At 41.8% G+C, this 22,800-nt stretch overlaps 1 protein-coding gene across 1 annotated transcript in view; it reads left to right on the top strand.

The window, feature by feature from the left end:
* The window catches only part of SPOCK1 (sparc/osteonectin, cwcv and kazal-like domains proteoglycan (testican) 1), a 527,842-nt gene that overhangs the window by 218,157 nt on the left and 286,885 nt on the right, over positions 1–22,800 (top strand). The window contains exons 3-4 of the mRNA XM_011935272.1: positions 7,253–7,261; positions 13,994–14,039. Coding sequence (XP_011790662.1) covers positions 7,253–7,261; positions 13,994–14,039 — 55 coding nt within the window. The remainder of the gene's footprint in view (positions 1–7,252; positions 7,262–13,993; positions 14,040–22,800) is intronic.

The following is a 22,800-nucleotide window of genomic DNA, read 5'->3' as shown; positions in this document are numbered from 1 at the left end:
CAGGAAAGGGGTTTTTAAAGATCTAGGACATCATTACTGTTTGTGTTTGTGTTAGGTCCTTACAATTTGGAAGCAAAAATGAAAAGAAAAGCAAAAGTAGCTTATTGCTTTAGTCTGCCTTGAATTCTTTCAGTGCATTCCAGTCCTTGCTAGTCTGAAAATTGCTCCTACTTTATTTACACAGAGCTTTTAGGCATATTTGATTTATCATTTGACATGTTTAGAATCATAGAATGTTAGGACTGGAAGGGACTTGCAATGTTATTAACATTCCTATTGTTTCTCCAAATAATAAATGAAAAGAAAACATAAAAGTGTTCCATGGTTTCTTCCAGCTGAGTGCTCCCTACAAGAAATAAATATGTCCTTGTTGATGTGTTTTTTTTTATCATATAAATGATCTTACCTGATAATTTTACCCTGGAGAGTTTTTATTTTAAAAGATGGGAATCAGGGGACCCTGATTGTTCCTCTTCTCCTTCTCCAGTCCCCTGCAAACTAGAATGGGACCTTTCAAAGTCTGAGTGAGAGCCAGAGGCCAGGAATCATGATCCCTGGCTGTAGGGGGGACCTCCAGGGTCCTGGTTTCATGGGCACATGGCATGGCCCCATGGGCTCACCTTCAGAGGGAAAGACATTTAATTATTTAACAGAGGAAAGGTACAGAAAGCTCTCAGTATTTCTCTTTAGGAGGGAAAGAGGGCAGGCAGAAGACTAGTTGGTTTTAATTATGCTTCATAATGACTCACACATGTCCATAACAGGTGGCATGGCAAAACTTGCTGCTGAATTGGAAGAGTCAGGGTGTGGGCTTGCTTCTTGTCCCTTGGGTAGCATAGACACAGTGTCATGGCTCAGCCTTCCAGCTAAAGTGGAGGGATTGTAATTATCATATGCATTATCCCTGGCAGCCAGCTGCAGTAGCTACAGAGTTTCCTAGTGACAGAGCAAAGGGCAGACTGAGAGGTGCAGGAGACACTGAGTAGAGCTGCCAGTGTCTCCCGTTGTCTCTTCTCTGTCGTTGCACCTGGGCTCATGCTTCATGGCCTTTTGTCATAGCTTAGAGCTGCTGCAGCAAAGACTGCATGCTTGTGCACCTGCCAGATCCCCTGAATGCAATGTCCTCTCTCGCTCCACTATGTGTCCCTCCTCTGGAAAACTGTCCTTCAAGAGCTAGCCTCAGTGGTCCTTCCTCAGTAGAATCTTCCCTGGTTCTCTGGAATAATTTGTGGCTTCTTCCTCTGTGTACCCATAGCTAATTTTTCTAAGTGATAGTTACCAGGTCATATGCTTAATTTGCTTACATTTCTTGTTACTTCTCCTCTGGCTAGACCATGGGTTTCATGAGGGTAAGGGCAGTTGTTAGTCTTCACTGGTGTCCTTAGTTTCAGCTGGGCTCCCTCTAATTTGCCCCACACAGAGAGAGTGGAGTATGCTTTAGAAAATACGAGTTTGGTGGGGTCACCCTCCAAATAAGCCCTCCAGGGGCTCCCCAATGCTTATAGGTTAAATCTGGATGTGTCATTGGGCATTGAGGTCCTAGAGCCTTTGATCTCCATTTCTTTCCTAGCCTTAGCCTCACTCTGTCTCTGTGGGTGCCCAGGCCCTAAATAAGTGGGACCAGATCATAGCATTCCCCCCTGGGGAGAAGCAGGACTGTGAGTTGTTCATGGCATAGACTAGTATATGGATCCCCAATAGTGGGGTCCGGACTACTATCTGGGGACTCATGTGCATTGCTCTTGTCCTAAAGACAATTCTCTTGTAGGTTCTCTGGACCATCCATCTTGTCCACATGACATCAGTACATCATCTCTCTGTCCAAGGGGCCAGCTGAACAAGTTATGAAGAGTGGAGCCTGGCTGAAGTGCCTTGTGGTCATCTGTTTCTATCAGGCATCTTTCTGTCAGTACTGGGGAGGAGAAATTGTGTTAAAACAATTACAGAGTTACATCAGTGCCTGCTGGGTAACAGGCAGGGTGGCTCAGGTCTCCTTGACCCTGCAGCCTTGGGGAGTGTGGGTTCTGTGGAGAGCCTCCAGTCAATCTCAGAGGACTGTTCTACCCACGTGGTGGGCCCTGGTGTTAGCAGTGGCTGTTGTTCAGAGAGGGGGTGCCTGCTCTTCTCCATGGAAGCCTTGTTGGTGATTTTACAGGAAAACTGTGGCTCAGGAATGTGGGTCCATTTGTGGCAGGCTTGCCTACTCTGCTTACCTCTTACCATGGGGAAAATGTCACTTCCAAAATTGCAAATTTCAAAGAAGAATGATCAGATCAAGACAGCACAGGCTTGGAGTAGACAAAGACTTGGACTGAATTTATTTCTGGGACTTTTGTGAGGAGTATTTGCTGTATATGTTGATCCAAAGGCTGGAGCCTCAGGACACAGGGCTGCAAGGTGGCAGCTAGGACAGTCTTAGGGACACAGTGAAAGGAGTTTTATTGCTTTCTTTCCCAGATGTTCCTTGGAAGAGAAGCTGCTGAATGGCAGGGCTGGGAGAAGCCATAGCAGCCCTCAATTTGCAGCTAAAGAAAACTTCATGTCAAGCCTGCAGCCATAGTTTTCCAGAGAGATGATTGATGCTAAAGCCACTACATCCTCTGTGTGGTGCTTTGATGTTGGTGTTGGATATTTCACTTTGCACAGGGCCACCAGGAGTGCTGGTGGTAAACAGGTGTGAGTGCTTAGTTCAGGGCACACAAAGGCAGGAGACTCCTGTGCATCTCGTGCCAGCCTGCACTTGAGGCTGCTATCTTTGGGGCGGAAGGCCATGATTCTTCCCGGAAAACCATCTTAGTGAGGCTGGGCCTGAGGGTAGGGGTGGATCAGGAATCCAGGGTGTTCTGCCTGCTTTCTTGGGGCAGATACATGATAGATAGACCTGCTGTCCACTTACTTAGAGACCTTGTGAGGCAGGTGTTTTCATCCCCCATTTCACAGATAGGAAAGCTGAGGCTTCAGACATAATGAGAGTCCTGGTAGTAGTAGTAGTGAGAATCTCTTGAGAGGCCTCTGATCTGTGCTCTCACCTCCCATTTCTGGGTATCTCCTGTATCATGGTGCATCTCCACAGGGCAGGCAGCCCCATGCCTTCTCTCCAGGGTCTCTGGTGTTCACATTGATGCCGCTGATGCCGCGACTTCAGTCGGTTCTTCCAGGGTCCCTGACTTCCTGCAACAATTGAAGCAGTAGTACATAGTGGTTACAGCATGATCTTTGAAGTCAGGCAACAATGGAGTTCAAATCCTGGTTCTGCTTCTCACTAGCTGTGGGAACTTGTATAGTACTTTTCTCTCTCTAAGCTTCAGTTTCCACAACTATAACATTGAGATGCTTGTCTCAGATGGTTATTGCAAGAGTTGCTCATGCCTGTAATCCCAGCACTTTGGGAGGCTGAGGCAGGAGGATCACATGAGGCTAGGAGTTCAAGACCAGCCAGGGCAATATAGCAAGGCCTCATCTCTAAAAAAAAAAAAAATTAAAAATTGGCTGGGCATGGTGGTGTACACCTGTATTCTTAACTACTTGGGAGGATGAGGCAGGAGCTCAGGAGTTCCAGTTACAGTGATCTACAATTGCGCCACTGCACTTCAGCCTAAGTGACGGCAAGACCCTGTTTCTTAAAAAAAAAAAAGGGGGGGATAGCTGCTGTTATTACTACGACGATTACTATTAATATTACTATTACTTTGATGTTTTGATTTGGGCTTTGATTTGATGCAAGTCCTAAATCTTGTACCAGATTTTGGCTCAGCTGTGGTGTTCCAAATCATGAAGTCCTCTTGGTACCTGAGGAGACTCAGGGCATTAGGAGATGAGGGGTGGGGTCATTGGGCAGAGGTCTACCTGTCCTCCTCCTGTGGAACCTGGTTGATCCCTCTGAGACCTTCCATTGTCATCCCCATTGGTTTCCAGTTTGCTGTTACTGCCCCAGTTAGTCACTAAAAGGGAGTTATTTTACCCTCCTCAGAAACCTCCAGGTCATAGAACCATCAGTTTTGAGACAAAGGGGAAGAAGTTGCAGAGCTGCAGTGCAAGATACTGGCATACAAAACCAGCAGAGGTTGGATCATTGTCTTATTTGTTCAGTAGATGTTAGAGTACCTGGTGCCAAATGAATGCTGTGCTGAGGTTTGGCAGTGAGGCCACCCAGCCCCTGGCCCTAGGGACTGCCATCTGTGTGGCTGAGTTGCAGAGGAGTAGCCAGCTTCTATAGTGTGAGCAGTTCAGTGCTCTGTTCCGGCAGCCCAGGGGCTGCAGATCACACAGCAGTGGTGCCTCAAGTGCAGAGGGATTGGAGACAAGGAAGTCTTCCCATGAGAAGAAGTGTCTAAACTGGGATTTGATACGGGAGTAAATGTTAGCAAAAGAAGGGTGAGGAGGAGTGTTTCAGGCACAGAAGGAATAGCATGGACAGAGTTTCAGGGAATGAAGAGAGCATGGGCTGCTGAAGGATTAAAACATAGTTCATTTGTGTCTCGAATGGAACACGTAAGCTAGAGTGTGGCCATAAGGGGACTGCAAGGCTCAGCAGGTGCTGGGGCACAGAGGTCCTGTAAGCTGGGCTGGTGGGCTTGACCTTGACCTGGGAGCCCCTCCAGCATTTTAAGCAGGGGGATGATGTGACCAGAACATCCCTTTAGAAGGTCACTATTGAGGCAGTGTGAACAGCCAGGGCAGGGCTCAGGGGAGGCAGGGAGGCTGGTTAGGGCAGGTGGCCATGTTGTGAGGAGAAACTGTGGAGGCCTGACCCGAGGCAAAGGAGAGGGGAGATGTGAGAGAGACCCAGGAGTGCAAGTGAAGAGGACTTCATTGTTGCCTGAACAGCAGAAGGAAGAGGGAGGAGTCCAGCCGGCGGCCTGGGTTCTTGCCTTAGTGCTATCTACCGAGCTGAAGACTCTTAGGGCAGCAGACCCTGAGAGTGGTAGGTGGATACAACTCTGGAAAGCTCCAGAAGCTGGGGGAGAAGGCCCCTGATGTTCTGTACCTGGTTTGTTATCCATGGTGGGCCTGGCCTTCCCTCAGTCACCTCAGTCACTGTGATTTAGTGTGTGGCTTCCTATGGAGGCTGCACATTAGAATCACCTGGAGAGCTGTTAAAAAATCCCAGTGTGGAGGCTACACTCCAGCCACTGAATCAGCACCTCCTGCGCTGGGCCAGGCATCAGTGTTTGAAAAGCCCCACAGCATCCTCAGCCATCAGCCAAGGTGGAAACCACTGCTCCTGTCAGTCCCTGTGTTTGTCACCTCCCAGAGAGGATAAGTGGGGAGGGATGGTGAGGTGGTAGTTAATAGCTGGTGTTTGATTCTCTAGAAGGTGGCATCTGGGTGTTCATGGAGGCCCGCCAGCTATGGCGGGGGAAGGGTGCAGGCATTCTCAGAAAGATGGCTGGACCTAATTAATTTGGAATTTGTGATACTCGGACACGGCTGGGCCTCGGGCCAGTATAATTTGTACTTTCTCTGAAATGAAGGTTTACATGCTATAAGCTATAAGATGGCAATGGCTTTGTTTGGTGTGCCAAGGAGACATACCCTTTCAGGGTTCCTCCATCTGTTTTCTACATGTAAATTAATGATTACACAGAAATTTTGCCTTTTCAGAGCAGGTTCAGGTCCCTTATCAGGATATAGTTAATCATAATTGAAACTTTAATTAATTTGTGTACACTTACATGATAGGTAATACCTTTCAGTGGTTTAAAATACCACACTCAATGCACAAATAGGCCCAATGGTGTAAGTATTATCTTTTTTAATAGATGGAGTCTATTTAATAGATGGGGGTGACCGAATCTTAGATAGTAGGAGTCTGCTCTTTACGCAAAATATGCCTGTAGCTCAAGTTTGCAAATGTCATTGATTTTTTAAAAATCTCTCTTCATATGTGAGACTAATACAATTACATGCATTTAAATATTTCATAATTATTTTTTCCAGTTGCAATTGGTTTCCCTTCACTTGGGCCTAATTGGCAAGATTCAAATACGTAAGAATTGCATTATTGAAATTTAAAACATATCCATAAAGACTAATGTTTCTCTCAATGTTCCTGGGATATCCCCCTACCATAAACTTCAGGAAATGGACATGAAAGTTACCTTTTATTTATTAATTCTATGTGCCAGATATAGAGCCCTTTGTATCATTATTGCAAGTCATTGTGACCATTCTTCAAGGTAGGTGCAAGTGGTCTTGTTTTATGGATAAGGAAATTGGCTCGTAGAAGCTGAGTAGACTGTAAGGCCAAATAGCTGGTGAGTGCTAGAGCCAGAATTTGAACTCACGTCTGCTTTAAAGCCTGCCCTGTTTACAGTATCTTCTCTGCCTTTAACTCCCTCATGCTGACCTATTCTTTCCTTCCTAGATACTGAGACGGCTGCTCTTGGTTACCTCCATTTGTTAATTTTGCTAATAAAGTCAGGGTTGTGGATGGTTTTGAGTCTGAGGAGACATGTCTTGGTCAGAGTACAAATGGAGCATCATATGCCCATTTATATCTCCAGAAGAAAAACCCAAACATAGAGCATATTTTGGGGAAGAAATCTCAGACTCAGTTCTTTCCCTTGGGAAAAGAACAAGCCAGTGGGTTACTTCTCTCCATCCCAGCTTGGATGGACTGACCAAGACAGACAGAAAGTCCCCAAGAAGAGGGAGCTCTTTCTGTTAGTGATGATCCTTGAATCAGCTAGAGGAGTAATGACAATGCTATTCATTTTACATATTTCCTAGGAACATAAATCCATATCTTTCTCAGTTTTGAGGACCCCTCAAGCTATTTTGAAACTGCAAGGCAAAGGAATTTCTTTGCAGAAATGTAGAAGGTATACTGCTCTTGGTCTCGGATGTCATCTTGGGGTTTTTATTGAATTTTGCCCTTTGGAACAATGTCACAGGCAATTACTCATTTGAAATTCTCGTGGATGGTAATCATGGCTGAGTGTTTGGATTTAATCATGATTTTGCTAGCTGTTCAGCAGCAATGACGTAGATCATTAGAGCACACTCGGATTTCTTCCCACTTCAGTTATTCTACCCCATAACCTCATGTCCTTTCCCATGAACTCAGTGAATTGTTGGGACCTTTTCAAAGGAATGATGGTAGGTGACTTAAGGGAGCATATCTGGATGACCTTTCTAATGTTATGATAATTTGAAAATTTGATGCAATTATCAAAAATGTATACATTTCTTCCTATTGTTTGATATGATTCTTTTATTTTTTTCTCATTTATAATGCTTTCGTACTCAGGAAGTTGAGGTAGGTTTTTGATTTTTCAACTGTGTGTAGACATAGCATCAAAGTAGTTGCCAAATAAAATGTAAATTTCATTCTAAATCTGAAATCTCAGTAGTAAATATTTGTTTTAGTTCAGTGAACCAGTACCACACACATTTATTTTTCATTGGTATATCCAAGGGATGCAATTTATCAAATGCTTATAAACAGTCCATTTGCTGCTTTATCTTTTCTCATTAGTTACAGTACAAGTATGATTGTCAGTTATTATCTGTGTTTTACTGGTGGGTTATGTATTGAAAGAGCAGAGCAACTGACATTGTTATTTTCTGAATCATTTTGTCTAAGACCTGCAGGACTTTAAACCAAATGTCAGACCAATTTATCAAAGAATTGCTCTATTCAGGGTGAAGGTGATTTAGAGTGTGTGTATCAACATATACCCACCTGTATTTATGCACACGAGTAATAGTTATTGGAATTTCACAGGATACAGAGATGTTAATAAAAGGGGAACCACTTTCTTATATTTGTTGTGATTTAGCAAGGATTTACTGTGTGCTGTTGAGTGATACCTTAGGGGATGGTGCAGGTGAGTAAGACTCATCTCTGCTCAGAAGCAGCCTAGGCCTGTCTGTGTGTGTGTATGTGTGTGTGTGTGTGTGTGTGTGTGTGTGTGGTGGTGGGGCGAGGGGGGAATGGTGGGGGTGATTTGTGCACACGGAAATGTATTAATGCAGACAACTCCCAGGCCCTGTTGTACAGAGTTCTCACGAGTGATAACTTTGGATGGAAGGCTGAGAAGCCTGAAGTCACTGCCCAGGCTGGGTCAGTTCATTCAGAAGGATGCTTACTGAGGCTCCTCACCAGAGATGGGGAGGAGACAAACAGCAAATTATTTGCCCAGAGATGTGAATGAAAACAGCTCAGAGGTAGGGTAGTTATGTGTGAAGCTAGCTCCTTTCTTTCTTTCTTTCTTTCTTTTTTTTTCTTTGAGACGGAGTCTGGCTCTGTTGCCCAGGCTGGAGTGTGGTGGCGGGATCTCGGCTCACTGCAAGCTCCGCCTCTCGGGTTCACGCCATTCTCCTGGCTCAGCCTCCTGAGTAGCTGGGACTACAGGCGCCTGCCACCTCGCCCGGCTGATTTTTTGTATTTTTAGTAGAGATGGGGTTTCACTGTGTTAGCCGGGATGGTCTTGATCTCCTGACCTCGTGATCTGCCCGCCTCGGCCTCCCAAAGTGCTGGGATTACAGGCGTGAGCCACTGCGCCCGGCTGCTAGCTTGTTTCTTAATAAATGGAGTGCTTTGTACCCTATAATAGTGGGATTAGCAGAGATTTCCATTACACAAAAATTACAGGCAAATGTCACATTATATAACGGATGCGTTTACATAATGGTCTGGAAATCTCACTTTTCTGGTAACTTCTATTAACATTTTTGGGGACATTTCTCCCACCCACCAACCAGACCTTCTTCCTATTCCCCCCAGTCAAGTAGTGTGAAGATAAATGGAACCAGTTTGCACTGAATCCTCTTGAGAGCAACTGGCTACAGTCCCTTCATTGATCTCTTTCTAAAGGTTGCCGTTTTGGTAAAGTGGGGTCTGCCTCCATCTGGGATCTACAAACTCAGTTCTGATCCACTTAGCCTTGCAGCGAAGTGCTTCTCCATTTTGTGTGTATCTGCAATTGGCCCACAGACAACTCCAAAGTGACTGCCTGCCCTCCTTTTAATTTGCTTCCTTCAGTTTATGTCTCTATTGCTCCCTCCTGGTCAAGACAAATGAGGCTCCCATTTATTTTCTAGGCTGGTAATTTGTATTAATATTATCTCAGGTAATCATCAGATGAAACGGCAGGGTTCAAACAGCTTAGCTGAAATATGTATGAAGGAGAAATGATCTGTTTCAGGAGAACTAAATGTGTTTGATCTGTAGCATCTGAAGCTGTAGTATGTAATAAATTACATTATCATCTTCATAATTGGGTGCCAAGGCAATTGGGTTTCCATTTGGTTCTGCCACCCCATCTTTTCCTCAGAGTCAGCTTTGACATTCCTTGGAGATTAAACAGGCACCTCTTGAAAGGCAAATCCCTGGGGAATATTTGAACTAAATTGCATCAGTCATTTTGGGGCTATGGTATAGTAAAAGAAAATTCAGGTTCTTATTCAAAATGGGCTGGAACCATAGGCTATCATCATCCATGATGAAGAGACTTAATCACCCAAATTATAGCAAGAATATTTTGTCATTTCATATTAAGCAAACTTAATTATTTCATTGGAAGATGCATTATAGAGTGGAATGCTCTTGGCGTATTCATGTGTATGAAAAACATGTAATATATCATAACAAATATATCTTTAATAGTATATATTATATATAAAATGTGTATATATGTGTCTGTAAAACATATTTTTCTTTTTCATTGGTGCTTATCAGAACAGAATATCTCTAAAGCATTAATAATTAAATTCCTTTTTAACTATTGAATTAGAAATATTAGAATTTCAATGGCACTCAGCCATCGAGTGCCAATAATTTCACAGGTTTCAATACTATGTGAGTGGAGTATTTACTAAGTTAGATAAATGGAGAAATATAGTTTTATCTTTGTTGATCAGCTGTAGAAAATAAAACAATAACTGGAGCCTTATTTGCTACCAGTCTCTGTTTCTTCCTCTCCCACTAACACCAACCCTCCTTCTTCATCCTGGACATAGATTATTTGTCACTTTCTTACCATGATCTTTACGGTGACTTTAAAAAAATTAATTAATTAATTAATTTATTTATTTTGAGACAGAGTCTTGCCCTGTCTCACCCAGGCTGGAGTGCAATGGTGTGATCTTGGCTCACTGCAGCCTCTGCTTCCCGGGTTCAAGCAATTCTCCTGTCTCAGCCTCTCGGGTAGCTGGGACTACAGGCATATGCCGCCACACCTAACTAATTTTGTATTTTTAGTAGAGATATGGTTTCACCATGTTGACCAGGCTGGTCACAAACTCCTGACGTCAGGTGATCCACCCACCTCTGCCTCCCAAAGTGCTGGGATTACAGGTGTGAGCCACTGCACCTGGCCATGTCAACTTTTCATGAGAGTTCCTGCTGCCCTGGAATACTGCGTGATTCTAGACCTAAGTCAATATGCTTAAGTTTGGGCTTCTGTTTACATTTATAGGTTCTTTCAGGTTTTAACAATCCCTAAAAAAGGGTTGAATAATATTCATTTATGAAATGCTACAGTGAAATGGCATCAGTCTTTCCTCATATGGGTTAGTCAGGATTTACAGCAAGACTGTTCTCTGTCCTGTCCAGAAGATGCCTGATATAATTACATTCTTCAGTGTAGCCCATAGAATACATGTGTAGTAACACTGCCATCCTTTATTCCTCAACCTGTGAAATGCATTAATGGGAGCTATTGAACTTAATAAATGACTATATTTAGATATGCATCTTTCTATTTGGGTTTATGTTTTAAAAATTAACTGTTGCTGGGCTCCTTGCAAGTCATTATAAAAGCTTTATCATTAGATGACAAAATTGCCACTCAAGAGGCTAACTCAGATAGATATGCCTTACCTGACAAGTTTGATCTATCCAGTATGTCTTTCACCACGGTTTGAATTTTAACAAGCCATAACTTTATGGGGCCAGAGGGAAGGTCAGAGGCAAGGGTTGTTAATGCACGTTATCAGCCTCAGGGCTTAAGTCTGGGGCCCACACAGCACTGGGGTAGTGCTGGGGCAGACACACTACTTGCCAGGGTAGAAGTGATAGAATTATCGACAGCATAGCAAGTCATGGGTCTGTTCATTTCAGGACAATGTAAAATAGATACGATATGTTTTTATTTAGATATAAAATAAGATTTTTTTTAAAAGCCTGGCTCTGCCACCTGGGTCTTAGGCCCTGGAGAGATGCCCAGCCTTGGTATTGGTGGGGTGTTGGTTCAGGACCACTGACAGCTATCCTGATGTCCTTTGAGCACCCCTAATCATTAAGTGGGTCTCAGGGATGAACAAATTTTCAGGAGGTGAAGCTCTAGAAGAGCCATTCTTTTCTTTTTCGTCTTTTATCTTTGACTTTCTCCACTTGAGTTTGGACTGTGCCTTACCAGAATTCTCCCAGATGCAGAGTGACTTAATCGATACAGCCCAGCCTGCTTGTACTCACCGTGTGTGGAAGCCCTTGAACCTAGCTAGGACAGTGTGCAAGAGTGATCACGTATGCTGCAGCGCTTATTCCCTGACACAGACTGCAGCAGTGGCTGCTAAGAGACCCCTCCCCCATGCTCACTGACCATCCCCCAAGTGGGCTCTGGTGCCTAGAGTCCTTCACATGTGTTCATGATCTTGGCCCCTGATTTGAGGTTTCCTCTCTCAGCTGCAGCCAAAGCAGTGACTCCCAAGGTTTTATCAGCTCTGGCTCATTGGTTTTTGCTTTGGCAATCCACTTTTCTGAGGCAGGGCAAAAGCAATCAGATGCAGAGAATCATTTTTCTTCCCTGCTTGGCCTGGCTGGGCAAGGGGTTGTTTGAAGGACTCATTTTGCATAATGAGTTTTCACTCAAGGTGTACTTTCACATTTTGGCAGCAATTAGGCAGTATTGTTACATTTGCAATGGGTTTTAAATATTCTAATGCAGATAGCTACTTGTGGAGGCCTTATACTTAAAACTGTGATTTTCCCCCAAGAAATACGTAAAAATGGTAATTATAGTTAACCTGAAAAAGTGGCAAGGTCCTGAAGAGTGCTTCAAATTCCATCCATGTTATAAAGTATGTTGAAATCATTAGGGAATATTCAGTTCTTGAGACTTGCTCAAACCTTTCTTTGACATCAAAGAGAATGTGGCCTGTGAAATTAAAGTTAAAGGAACTTGTCTTTCGTTTCAGCCCTTCCCTATTGGACACAGAGCCTAAGCTTCCAAGGGCTTTATCTATTAGAACAGCATGTTCAAGTAGAAAACATTTCACAAGATTCCACATTGCCATTAGATATGATGCCATCCTCTGTATGTGGAGAGAGGATTGATAAACCACAGCTGGAAGGATGAACGGTTTGATCCTTTTTTTCTCCACTGGTGAGAATGAGTTCATCTTGGGTTATCTCTTCTCCTGCCCTTGAGAATAGCAGAAAATGTTGGTAACATGGTTGTCTAAGGCTAAGAACACTTTGGTCATCAAACCTAGAAATTGGGTGCTAAATTTCCTATCTACCATCCAACCTTTAACTTAAAATCATTTAACAGTGGCTGCTGAATTTCTGACAGCACAATTCCAGAAGTTTGGGATTGTATTTAAAATTATAAATGGGAAAAGATATTGCAGAGATTGTTTTAAATTTTCTCAGTGATATTTCATGGTAAAGAGCTCAAAGACTCCCTAACCAGATGGGTGAGAAGGCCAGTTATTCTATAAAATTAAAGCCAGAGCAAAGTGGGCAATTCTTTGAAACTAAAAATAATTTAGTGCTGAATCCTCTGGATCCAGAGGAAGCTGTTTATTTCTTAATGCTTTGGAAGATGGAATCACTGGCCAAGAAACAATATGTTCTGATTTTACTCTAAATCTAGTTTCCTAAAATCTATTTAAGGGCTTAGGTGAACTCAACAAGGATATTATAAAGCTACATAATTGAATGACACCGAGGCTGATAAAATTCACAGGAGATCGTGTCAGAGATAAACTGCATCAGAACACAGCATGGACAATAATTTAAACTAATTGTGCACTTCGATGTAAATTAGCTTCTCCAGAAGAGATACTGAGGCTTCATTTTGGACAGCTTTCTGAAACTGCAGCGTGCAGACTGCCTGCCAAAAACACATATAGCAAAGCAATTGAGTACTAACTACAAAGGGACAAATCCTTAAAGATGATATGGGGATAATGCGCACGGGTGACACCTCTTCAACTTGCAAGCTGTTCAGTTTTGCTGATACAGTGGGTGTGCTGGGAAACAATGGGGTCAAAGGGTGCTGACAGGGAGAATAAAGGGAGTACACGGTGGCTGTTAGCAAGGAAAGGGTTATTAGGAGTGGGGAAGAAGTTAACATAGCTATGAAGAATTGAGGGATTGAGATCCTTGCAATTTTAAAGTAATGAATTGCCTAGCCTCAGAGCATAAACTGATGCAAACCAAATGCAAGAAAGACATGGTTATGAAGAGACCAGATTGGCCAGCCTTTGTTTTCTCATCTTTCTATACCCAGAACAAATGGTATTAAGCTAAATGTGCGCCTTTGGTTAATTCTAACGTTTGGAAGGCCATCTCTTTTTAGGTTTTGTGAGTATTGAAAAACTGGAACTGTGCACCACAAGATGCATGTCTCTATGTAAAAGAAATGTTGACAGTTGAATTATCAGCTGTTACAAACACAGAGGCTTAATCATAACTGAGAGCAGCAAGGCATCGCCTATAGTATAATTGATAGCAAATACACCTTGCACTTAGAAGGTGTCTGGGTTTATATGTCAAACTAAGAAGAGCAGCGCTGTTTCCATACTGGGCTGAAATGTTTTTACTGTTCCCAGTATTTAATACACACAGTTTGAAAGACAGGAATTTGAAAAGGAAATTGATATTTTTTATTACACATTAATGCATGTTTTGGGAAAAATTTCTAAGCTTTCAGTGTTTTCCTTTGTGTTTTGGGAGGTGAAAAGGAAGGCAGGTTGTTATGCAGTTATGTGAGAAGCTTTTTGAACTCTAACCTTTGTTTTCTATTTTTTCCTTATATAGGATGATTATTTCAGAAACTGGAATCCCAACAAGCCCTTTGACCAAGGTAATGGATGCAATACTTCTTGCTGAATAGTCTGTGGTAAATGTGGTTTCATTTTTCCTTCCTTGCATGCTGAGTTAATGTTCCCACAAAGGCCAGCTAGCTGTGTTATTTTATTGACTTCAGGGACTGAATTGACTGGGGTGATAGAAATTATTTTATCAAATTGGTTATTTGTCTGAGGTTATGTCTAGGGCTGATTTAAACAATTTCTTTTAATTGGCTTGACCAGTATAATCATTGATTGGTTTTGTTAAAAAAAAAAAAGTGAAATTTGATTATCAAATTAACATGGTGAACTATGGGGCCGAATGCAGTGCTTTCATTCATGAAACAGACTATACCTGGAGATGCTTCCCTAATTCACACAAACCATAAAAATGAAACTTTCTTTCTAGAAAAAGGTTAATCCTGGGAGACTTTCAAGGGTACTGCGATTTTATTTGTTAAATAACTTCTTCATGGTTTCTAAATAGAAGCCTGTTTCAGTGTCAGCTTGGGTTTGAGCATGGCCCACAGAAGGCTTTCTGCACCCCCATCCCCCCAGCAAGCAGCAAACCAGTCTCTCATGATAGCTGTTGTAAATCACTAACAATGTCCTCCTGTGAGTTATTTAAGACACAGTGAGGACCTGCCATGAATCACATCCCTTCCCCTGTTGTTCCATGTGTGGTGCTGTTGAAAATGATGGTAGATTGCACTTCATATGTTTATATGCAATTAATGCCAGAACACAATGAAACGATATTACCTACCACATCTCAAAGTGTTCATGCTTCTGAGAATCAGCTTCAGTTCTGTAACATGAGTATTTGATGTGATCATGATGGTCAACTTGACACGAAGAAATCGAGGGAGGCTTTCATATGTAACGTGGAGGAAGGTGCTCCTTTCTGCCCTCTGCTTTGTCAGTTTAATGGGTCACTACCTCTGGATTCTGGTTTTCTCATAAGCAAAAATAGTATTAAAATTTCCATATATACATTTATCATATGTCTTGAAGTAGTGTAACATTTTTTTCATTCATGCATGCTTGCATTCTCAAACATTTATTGAGCTTTCGCTATATACACAAGCACCAAGCCAGGTACTAGGGATAGAGCAAAAATGCTGTGTTGCCTACCCTACAGGAGCTCAGAGTGGGGAGTAGGGAAATAAATCAGTCAACAATTGTGGTGGGATCTGTTAATGGCTGTGATGCAGGTGTGTTCAGGGAAGCATATGAATCTACAAATGGAGAACTGTATGTGTTTGTGTAAAGGGCAAGGTGTCCAGCAAAACCTTCCTTTGGAGGCTTTGTCTGGACTATACGCGTCTTAGCAGCCTTAGAGTGGTAACAGAATTACTCCTTTACAATTCTAACAATGACTGAATCATCACAATGATTCACCCAAAAGCATATGAAGGCATTTGTAATTTAGCTTAGAAATGTTTTATTAAAAGTGATCAAAAATTTTAAAACTTTTTAATAGGATAAAACTTTATGAAGAATATTTGTAGTTAAAGAGCAACAAATTCCCTGTCTGTACCTGATAAGCCGTTCTGCAAACAACCCTACCAGGCTTTTGCTTGCAAAGGTAACTCAACTGACAGTCGCTGTGAACTGATTCTTTTTAGCTAAGAACTAGAAATAGGTTCTTGTGCTCTAAGGATCAAATGTTGCCTAAATAACTGCAAAAATTACTCTGCCGAAGCTTGCACATGAATGCAAACACTCCCGAGGGAAGACATTTTTGCTTTTACTAATGCACGTTGGAGAAGGAATACATCAAGGTAGGTGTCATTTGCCACTTGGGATATAAATGATAGCTTCCCTTGGTTTGGGAGTTAACACAGAAATTTTGAGAACCACAAAATCACCGTCTTTAAACCTGAGCGTGTAAACAGTCCAAACAAGGATTTTTCTCTCCTAGAAGTGATGGCAGCTATATCCAGCAGAGCCCCATCCTGTTCTCTTTTTCTAGTTCTGCAGGCTTGAAAACTGGGTCTGCTCAGATTAACCCTCCCAGAAAACCTCATGACTTTATGGGATATAATCAAGGACCTTAACTGAGTAGCCCCACTTTGTACCTCAGAGGTAGCTGCCGTTGGCTATTTATATACAGAACCATGAGGAGCACAGGCAGAGCCGAGAATAGCCTTCACTTAAAATATCAGCCCCAGCAGATGTCATCAATTACATTGTGTGCGGCTCAATAAAAATGGGAGGTTACTCTATCAGCGCTGACACCACTCGGTGAAATATAAACCACAGGCATGGAAGATGTAGAGCATTTCATCTTCCAGAAAATAGGAGAATTACTGAACTCCAGTGGAAGATGACAGCGAAAGAGGAGTCATTTCCTCTCCTGAGCTGAAAAAAAGAATCAAACATAGTTAAAATGGGTTTGTGGTTGGGGGAAAGTTTTAGTTTGTAGAAATAGACTTGTTGAAGTGTGTCTTCAGAATTTCAGATGACAAATATGGTTTAGGATGAGGATGGAAGGGGCTTCATGATGGAGGTGGGTGTGGAGTAGGCTTGGAATGTAGAGGGACAGGAGGGAAAGGAAGGCCCAGCACAGGGAATTCTGGTAATAGTGTAGTCAGAAAGGTGGATTTGAAATGGGTTGAGGGGACATTCCATACCGATCTGCCAAGTTTGAACTTTGTTTTCTTGGCAGTGGGGTGCCATAGAAAGTCTTTGAGCAGGCGAGTGACATGATGAGGGCAGTATTTTAGAGGATTTGGTTTGGTGACCCAACAGCTATAATTAGGAACCCAAAACATACTTGCTAAATGATGTCACTCCTCTAGGACACGGATGACTTCCTCATGGCATCATTCATTGCCTTGGAGCCCTGGGCTCTGGCTGTCACCAGTGGTCAGCCTTATTAATTCAGCTCTCCAGCTTGACCTCTGAAATGCCCATGCAGCTTCTGATGGTCGTGTTGGTATGGTAAATAGTTAGAAGACTCAAAGTATTCGAGAAATAGTTACTTAGCTGTAATTGCTCTCTCTGCTTAAAGATATTTACTAAACTTTGAACAACAGGGCTTTATGGAGCAAGTGCTATCATCATGTAATTGACTCTAAGGCAGTTAGAAGAAAAGTATCTCACCTGGTGCTCTCCAATGATGAGACTCAGAATGTCTTTAACTTCTTATCTTTAAGTGAATCATTAATGCTCTGTCAGTGGAGTATAATGGCCATCAACTTCAGACTTTTCTAAGAATTCTTCCTGAGATTAGGGTAAAGTGGCATAAGTAGCATATCCTTTTGTCTTGTAATGATTTAATGCCAAATCTCCTCACAGAAAGGATGGACAGGAGTTCAGAATTGACGGCAATGATTAACTCAGGTGAGAAATTTCCCTTGTGAAGTCCGCAAAGACAGACGCCCTGCAGAGAGAGTTGGGCAGGCTGCACAGTTTGAGACAGCCATGGGCCAATGCAAATGGATTTCTTATCTTGTGTAGTCAGGAGAAATAAAGGCCCCTGGATGGACCTTCAGAGAGCTGACTGAAGCTGCAGAGCTCTAGGGTGATTCCAGAACTTTTGGTTGCCTCTGCCACTTTGCCCTGCCAGCACCTTCCCTTAACTGGCCCCTGACAAACTCGGGACTGCATATGAGGTTAGTGCTTCTCAGTGGGGATCTGGGTCAGCAAGATGCTTCCCCAGGAAAACCACTGATGGTCAAATAAGGGACACACATATACCCTCATCTCTTGGAGATTCACAGTGCTCATTATCAACTTTAAAACTGTGAGGCATCTTTCAGTAAAGAAGACCATTTAACCTATCATTTTCCAAATTTGCCTGTGACCATATTTTCAATTTTTTCCACTACACACCTATCGGATTCTCAGAGGAGGTAATGTATTTGGCATGATACACTTTGGTAAGTGCAGTCTAGGGTCCTAGGGTTAGGAGTCAGATTCTCCAAGTTTAGAATTTGACTCTGTCAGTTACTAGCTGTGTGATCCTGGGCAAGTAGCTTAACTTTTCTGATTCTAAACCTTCCTATCTGGAAATGGCAATAATGATAAGTACTTTCAATGATAGCACTGAGAAGATGAAGCAAATTAATATGCTTGGCATATAGGGAGTGCTTGACAAGTGATCAGCAAGTCATTGATTGTTTTCATTCTCTTCCTATTTAGCAGCCTCTCCTAGTGGCTTTCTACCCACTCCATTCTGGTTTTATTCCCTTCTCCTTTTGTTCCTCTCTGGTGGCCTTCCAAGTTGTGATGCTCTGAAGCTCTCGGAGCTACACTGACAGTGACTCGTCTTAACTAGTGGTGGGTCATCCTACTGGTACCCTTCAGATCCCCATTATTGGAGCTGAAGAGGTTCAGGCTCTTAATATGTTCATTCCTTCCTTCATTCCATAAGCAGTTACCAAATGCCTGATGTTTAAACACACTGAACTGGATAATAGGGACGACACTAAGGAAGACCTCTCTTGGGGAACACTCCCAGTTATCAATCCTAAGAGACACCCATCCAAGGTCCTACTGGGGGTAGGGAAGTGAGGAGGGTCGATCTGGGTGACAGGGAAATGCTTAATATATCAAGTGTTTATACAGGTGACATAGGTCAGTTTTAGTTGAGGTGATGCTTTTTGCTACGCCCTGGCCTTATGCAGTCTGTGCCTTTGGTATGTGGACCAGGCTCACTGATGCTGTACAACCAACACTTGCTAGTAACAGTTACCTTTAAAGCAAATAATAAAGGTATGGTCACAAAGATTATCTCTTTTGCCTTTAAGTGAGATGGCTTGATGAGGGTCTGGAGGGGAATGAAAGATAGAATTTATTGAACCACAAAGCTGTTGTAAAAATAAAATAAAAGGTAATGCTTTGGGGATTCATTGAATAGGGGGTGAATATACAGCGAAGTGAATTCTAACAAGATGTTTCAAAGCTTCCTGACTAGTTCTTTTAGAAGAAGAAAATGGAAACTTCTTTATAGTACTTTTGTTGAACAAAAGGATTTTTTGTGCACTGGAGGGTTGGGAAGGTAACTTATGTATATAACCACTGTATTACTTTAGAATAAAATTCTGATTGCATGAAGATGTCTCAAAGTGATGAAACACTAACAGGTTCTCTGCTGGAGCCATGGTGCACTCAGGAAAGAACCCCCCAATTTATTTGGCTATGAAGTTCCACTTGAGGAGACAAGCCACTGTAGGACAAATGGCTGAAGAGATTTAGCATGGAACTTTCCTGAGACAAGTGGGTTCCTTTAAAGTGGAATAAATGAACATTTCAGATAAAGTGTATAGATACTGGTTTTAAAGATGATGCTTTTTATTTTAGAGTGAATACTAATCATTCTTCCAAAGCAGACTGGCTGTAGATAAACCTCAGATGTTGCTGGTGATCTTCAAAGCAGCATGTGAACTTGTAGAAATTGATCTCCAGATAAAAATAAAACTCAGAGAGTCAGGGACCCCTTTCACTCATGCTGTTCCCGTAAATAGAAGAAAAGAAAGACCTCGCCCTTTGACTTCCAGTCTATTATACCAAGATCCGGACAAACTCAAATCCTGACCAAAGCCCTGAACTATTTTGAGGCAAAAATTCTAAAACTCAAAAGGAGAGAGTTCTTCTTGTGTTCCAGCTGTTTCTGGAACCGCAGCCCAGTGGATTATCACAGCATTTGTGTTTTGCCAAGGTCTTAAAGGGTGCCTGGGGAGTCAAGATTGCTTATTTCTAAAAATCTTCTATAGAAGGGGAGTTTTCCTTCTCTAGATTAATCTGAAAATTTACATAATAGGCTTAATAGAAATCTTAAGTCCCCATAGCTTTCTTCTTAATGTGGAGTTTAGCCTCACCCCAAAAGTACCTCTGATTAGCATTTATAGGGTCTTGAAAGTTTTTCAGTTTTTTTTAAGAATTTGTTCACCTTATCTGATCCCTGGAGCTGTGAATTTTCAAAGGCAGCTGGCCTCATTTGTGGGAAGCATCTTAATTCTTTTCTCCTGGCTCCCTCATGTTTGGTCTGGTTGGTTTCTCCCTCTCACCGTTGCCTTTTCCACATAATTAGGAATATGCTTTCCCCAACGGCAGCTACTCATCTTATTCACATTAACCTACTCTCTGCCCCAGACATGCACACTCAGCTCCAGCCTAATTAGCCTCTTCCCACTGCCATCTTTTCTTCTGTTTCTTGATTGTTACAATAAGATAGTTCTATTTTTAAAAATGTTTTTGGAGTATTGATTTTTAAACATTCTAATTCAGTACTCCAGGGAAGAAACAGCTATTCATTCAAATATTACTTTAACCTAGTCTCTCTGCCTTGATGTTTGATGAAATTGAATGTTTTCTCTTTTGTCTTTGTCTGCTTTTGCCTGTTTGCTTATTTTAGAGAATAAAACATCAGCTACAAAATTTGAATCTCATGGGTGCCCCTTCTTCTTTCCCATTTTATTTTCTCTAAAGGTGACCATATCATTAATTTGCTTTTCTGTTCATGTCCTCATGTTTTTATGTCATGTAAATATATACAGGCAATGTTACATTATATGTTTTGCAGTAGAAATTAATGTTTCCCTCTCTAATCTGTTTATTCCACTTAACATTGCTTTTGAGGTACCTTTTTTGATAGTTGTAGATATAATGAATTCTTTTATGGTGTACTATTCTATTGTATTAATATATTACAATTAATTAAATTATTCCCCCACGGATGGATGTTTCTCTTGACTCCATCTGTTTTGCTATTGAGGCTACTTTTTCTTAGTATTTTTAAATGCAAATTTCTTGGCCTGAAGAATGTGGGATGCCAGGAGGAGGGCTGAGGTGGGACATGGCTCTGCCAGTGTTAAAATGTGCAACTTTGGGCAAATCACATGTCCTTTCTGGACTTTAGTTCGCCCATCTCTGAAATAAAGAGGGTAGATGAGATAGTTGCTGAAGTTCTTGGGAGCTATGGTAGTTAAGTTCAGGCAGAATAGTTTTCTATATATGTTTTCTCATAAAGGAAAAATGAAAAATTTGAAGCATGATGCTCTTATTTCAAAGGTTACAGTTTAGCTAATGAGTTATGAATATACTGTAACCAAAATAAAACCAATGGAATTAAATGGGCCTTTTAACCATCAGGGGTAGAGAGGGCTCAGAATAAAAAGCAAAAAAGGCCAAAGAAGTCTCTTCCTAGAGAATCCTATGGGACACTGAGTTGTGGAGGAAAGAGCAAGAGTTGAAAGCGCTGAAATCAAATCTTGCCTCTCCCATAAGCTTACTGTATACATTTGAGTAATTTGACTTATCCAGCCTTTCTTTTCTTTTCTTTTCTTTTCTTTTCTTTTCTTTTCTTTCTTTCTTTTTTTTTTTTACTTTCATGTGTCTTTATTTTTCATCTCTTTTCAGTGTTTTATTATTATTATAATTTAAGTTCTGGGGTACATGTGCACAACATGCAGGTTTGTTACATAGGTAAACGTGTGCCATGGTGGTTTGCTGCAACCATCAGCCTGTCATCTACATTAGGTATTTCTCCTAATGCTATCCCTCCCCTAGCTCCCCATCCCCCAACAGTCTCCAGTGTGTGATGTTCCCCTCCCTGTGTTCATATGTTCTCATTGTTCAACTCCCACTTATGAGTGAGAACATGCAGTGTTTGGTTTTCTGTTCCTGTGTTAGTTTGCTGAGAATGATGGTTTCCAGCTTCATCCATGTCCCTGCAAAGGACATGAGCTCATCCTTTTTATGGCTGTATGGTATTCCATGGTGTACATGTGCCATATTTTCTTTATCCAATCTATCATTGACGGGCATTTGGGTTGGTTCCACATCTTTGCTACTGTAAACAGTGTCACAATAAACATACGTGTGTATGTGTCTTTATAGTAGAATGATTTATAAGCCTTTGTTTTCTTATCTGTAGAGTGGGTCTCATCATAGCTGTCTGGTAGGCCATTTGTGGAGAGATCATATTTTCAAAGGGCCAAGGAGTGGGTATGTGGTATATTCTCTACAAAGAGCGTTTCTTCCTGCTCAGTCAGTTCTGCCAGGAACTGTGTAGGTTCCATTTCCTCACCGGGTGCTGGGGTCGGCTATGAGTTTGTGTTCTGGCTTCACTTTGACTTCATAAAGAGCTCTCAGGACTCTGTGCCCCTAGAATCAAGGAGCAAAAGCCATTCTGGGTTGTGCTCCACCCTTTGGAAGGAATCATAGTGAATCGATGAAGGGTGGTAAAATTCTCCCTGCAATTATGGGGCACTACAGCTTTCTAATACTGTGTTGAAGAGGTTCTTTCAGCATGAACGAATCCATTTTAAAGACATGTTTATTACCTTTCCCCAAACTCATAAAATGTGGTGTTAGTTTTATAAAAGGGGAAAAAAAACTTCCTGTTAATCCACCTGCTAGAACAACAGTCCCTGAATTAATTATATTGTATTTGTTGAGTCCTAATGAACCAGTCTTGGTTTGGGAAAATTCTCAATAGGGAAAAAAATGTTAGCTGAATTTTAAAATCAATCAATAATGCTGTTAAATTTTTCTCATTTGAGAACATAGAATGGATTATTGCATTTTCCCAATCAGGAGATGGCTGCTTGGAGAAAAACGTGCAGGCATCACCTGCGTTATCTATACCTTTCAGGCCCGAGATGGGGGTTTTGTTTTGTTAAACTCCTCAATTGTACTATGTAGCAATTAACTGCTGGAAACCTGTTAAATGTTCATTCTGCCCCAGAAACCATGCCTGATGAAAGGCAATGTGGTATAGTGGAAAGGCCCTGGGGCTTTGCAGTCTCAGAGAATGGGTTCATT

Source organism: Colobus angolensis, unplaced genomic scaffold (genome assembly GCF_000951035.1).
Source record: "Colobus angolensis palliatus isolate OR3802 unplaced genomic scaffold, Cang.pa_1.0 Scaffold142, whole genome shotgun sequence".
Taxonomy (NCBI): domain Eukaryota; kingdom Metazoa; phylum Chordata; class Mammalia; order Primates; family Cercopithecidae; genus Colobus; species Colobus angolensis.
The sequence above is the reverse complement of the archived record's forward strand: the minus strand, read 5'-3'. Positions and strand labels throughout refer to the sequence as shown.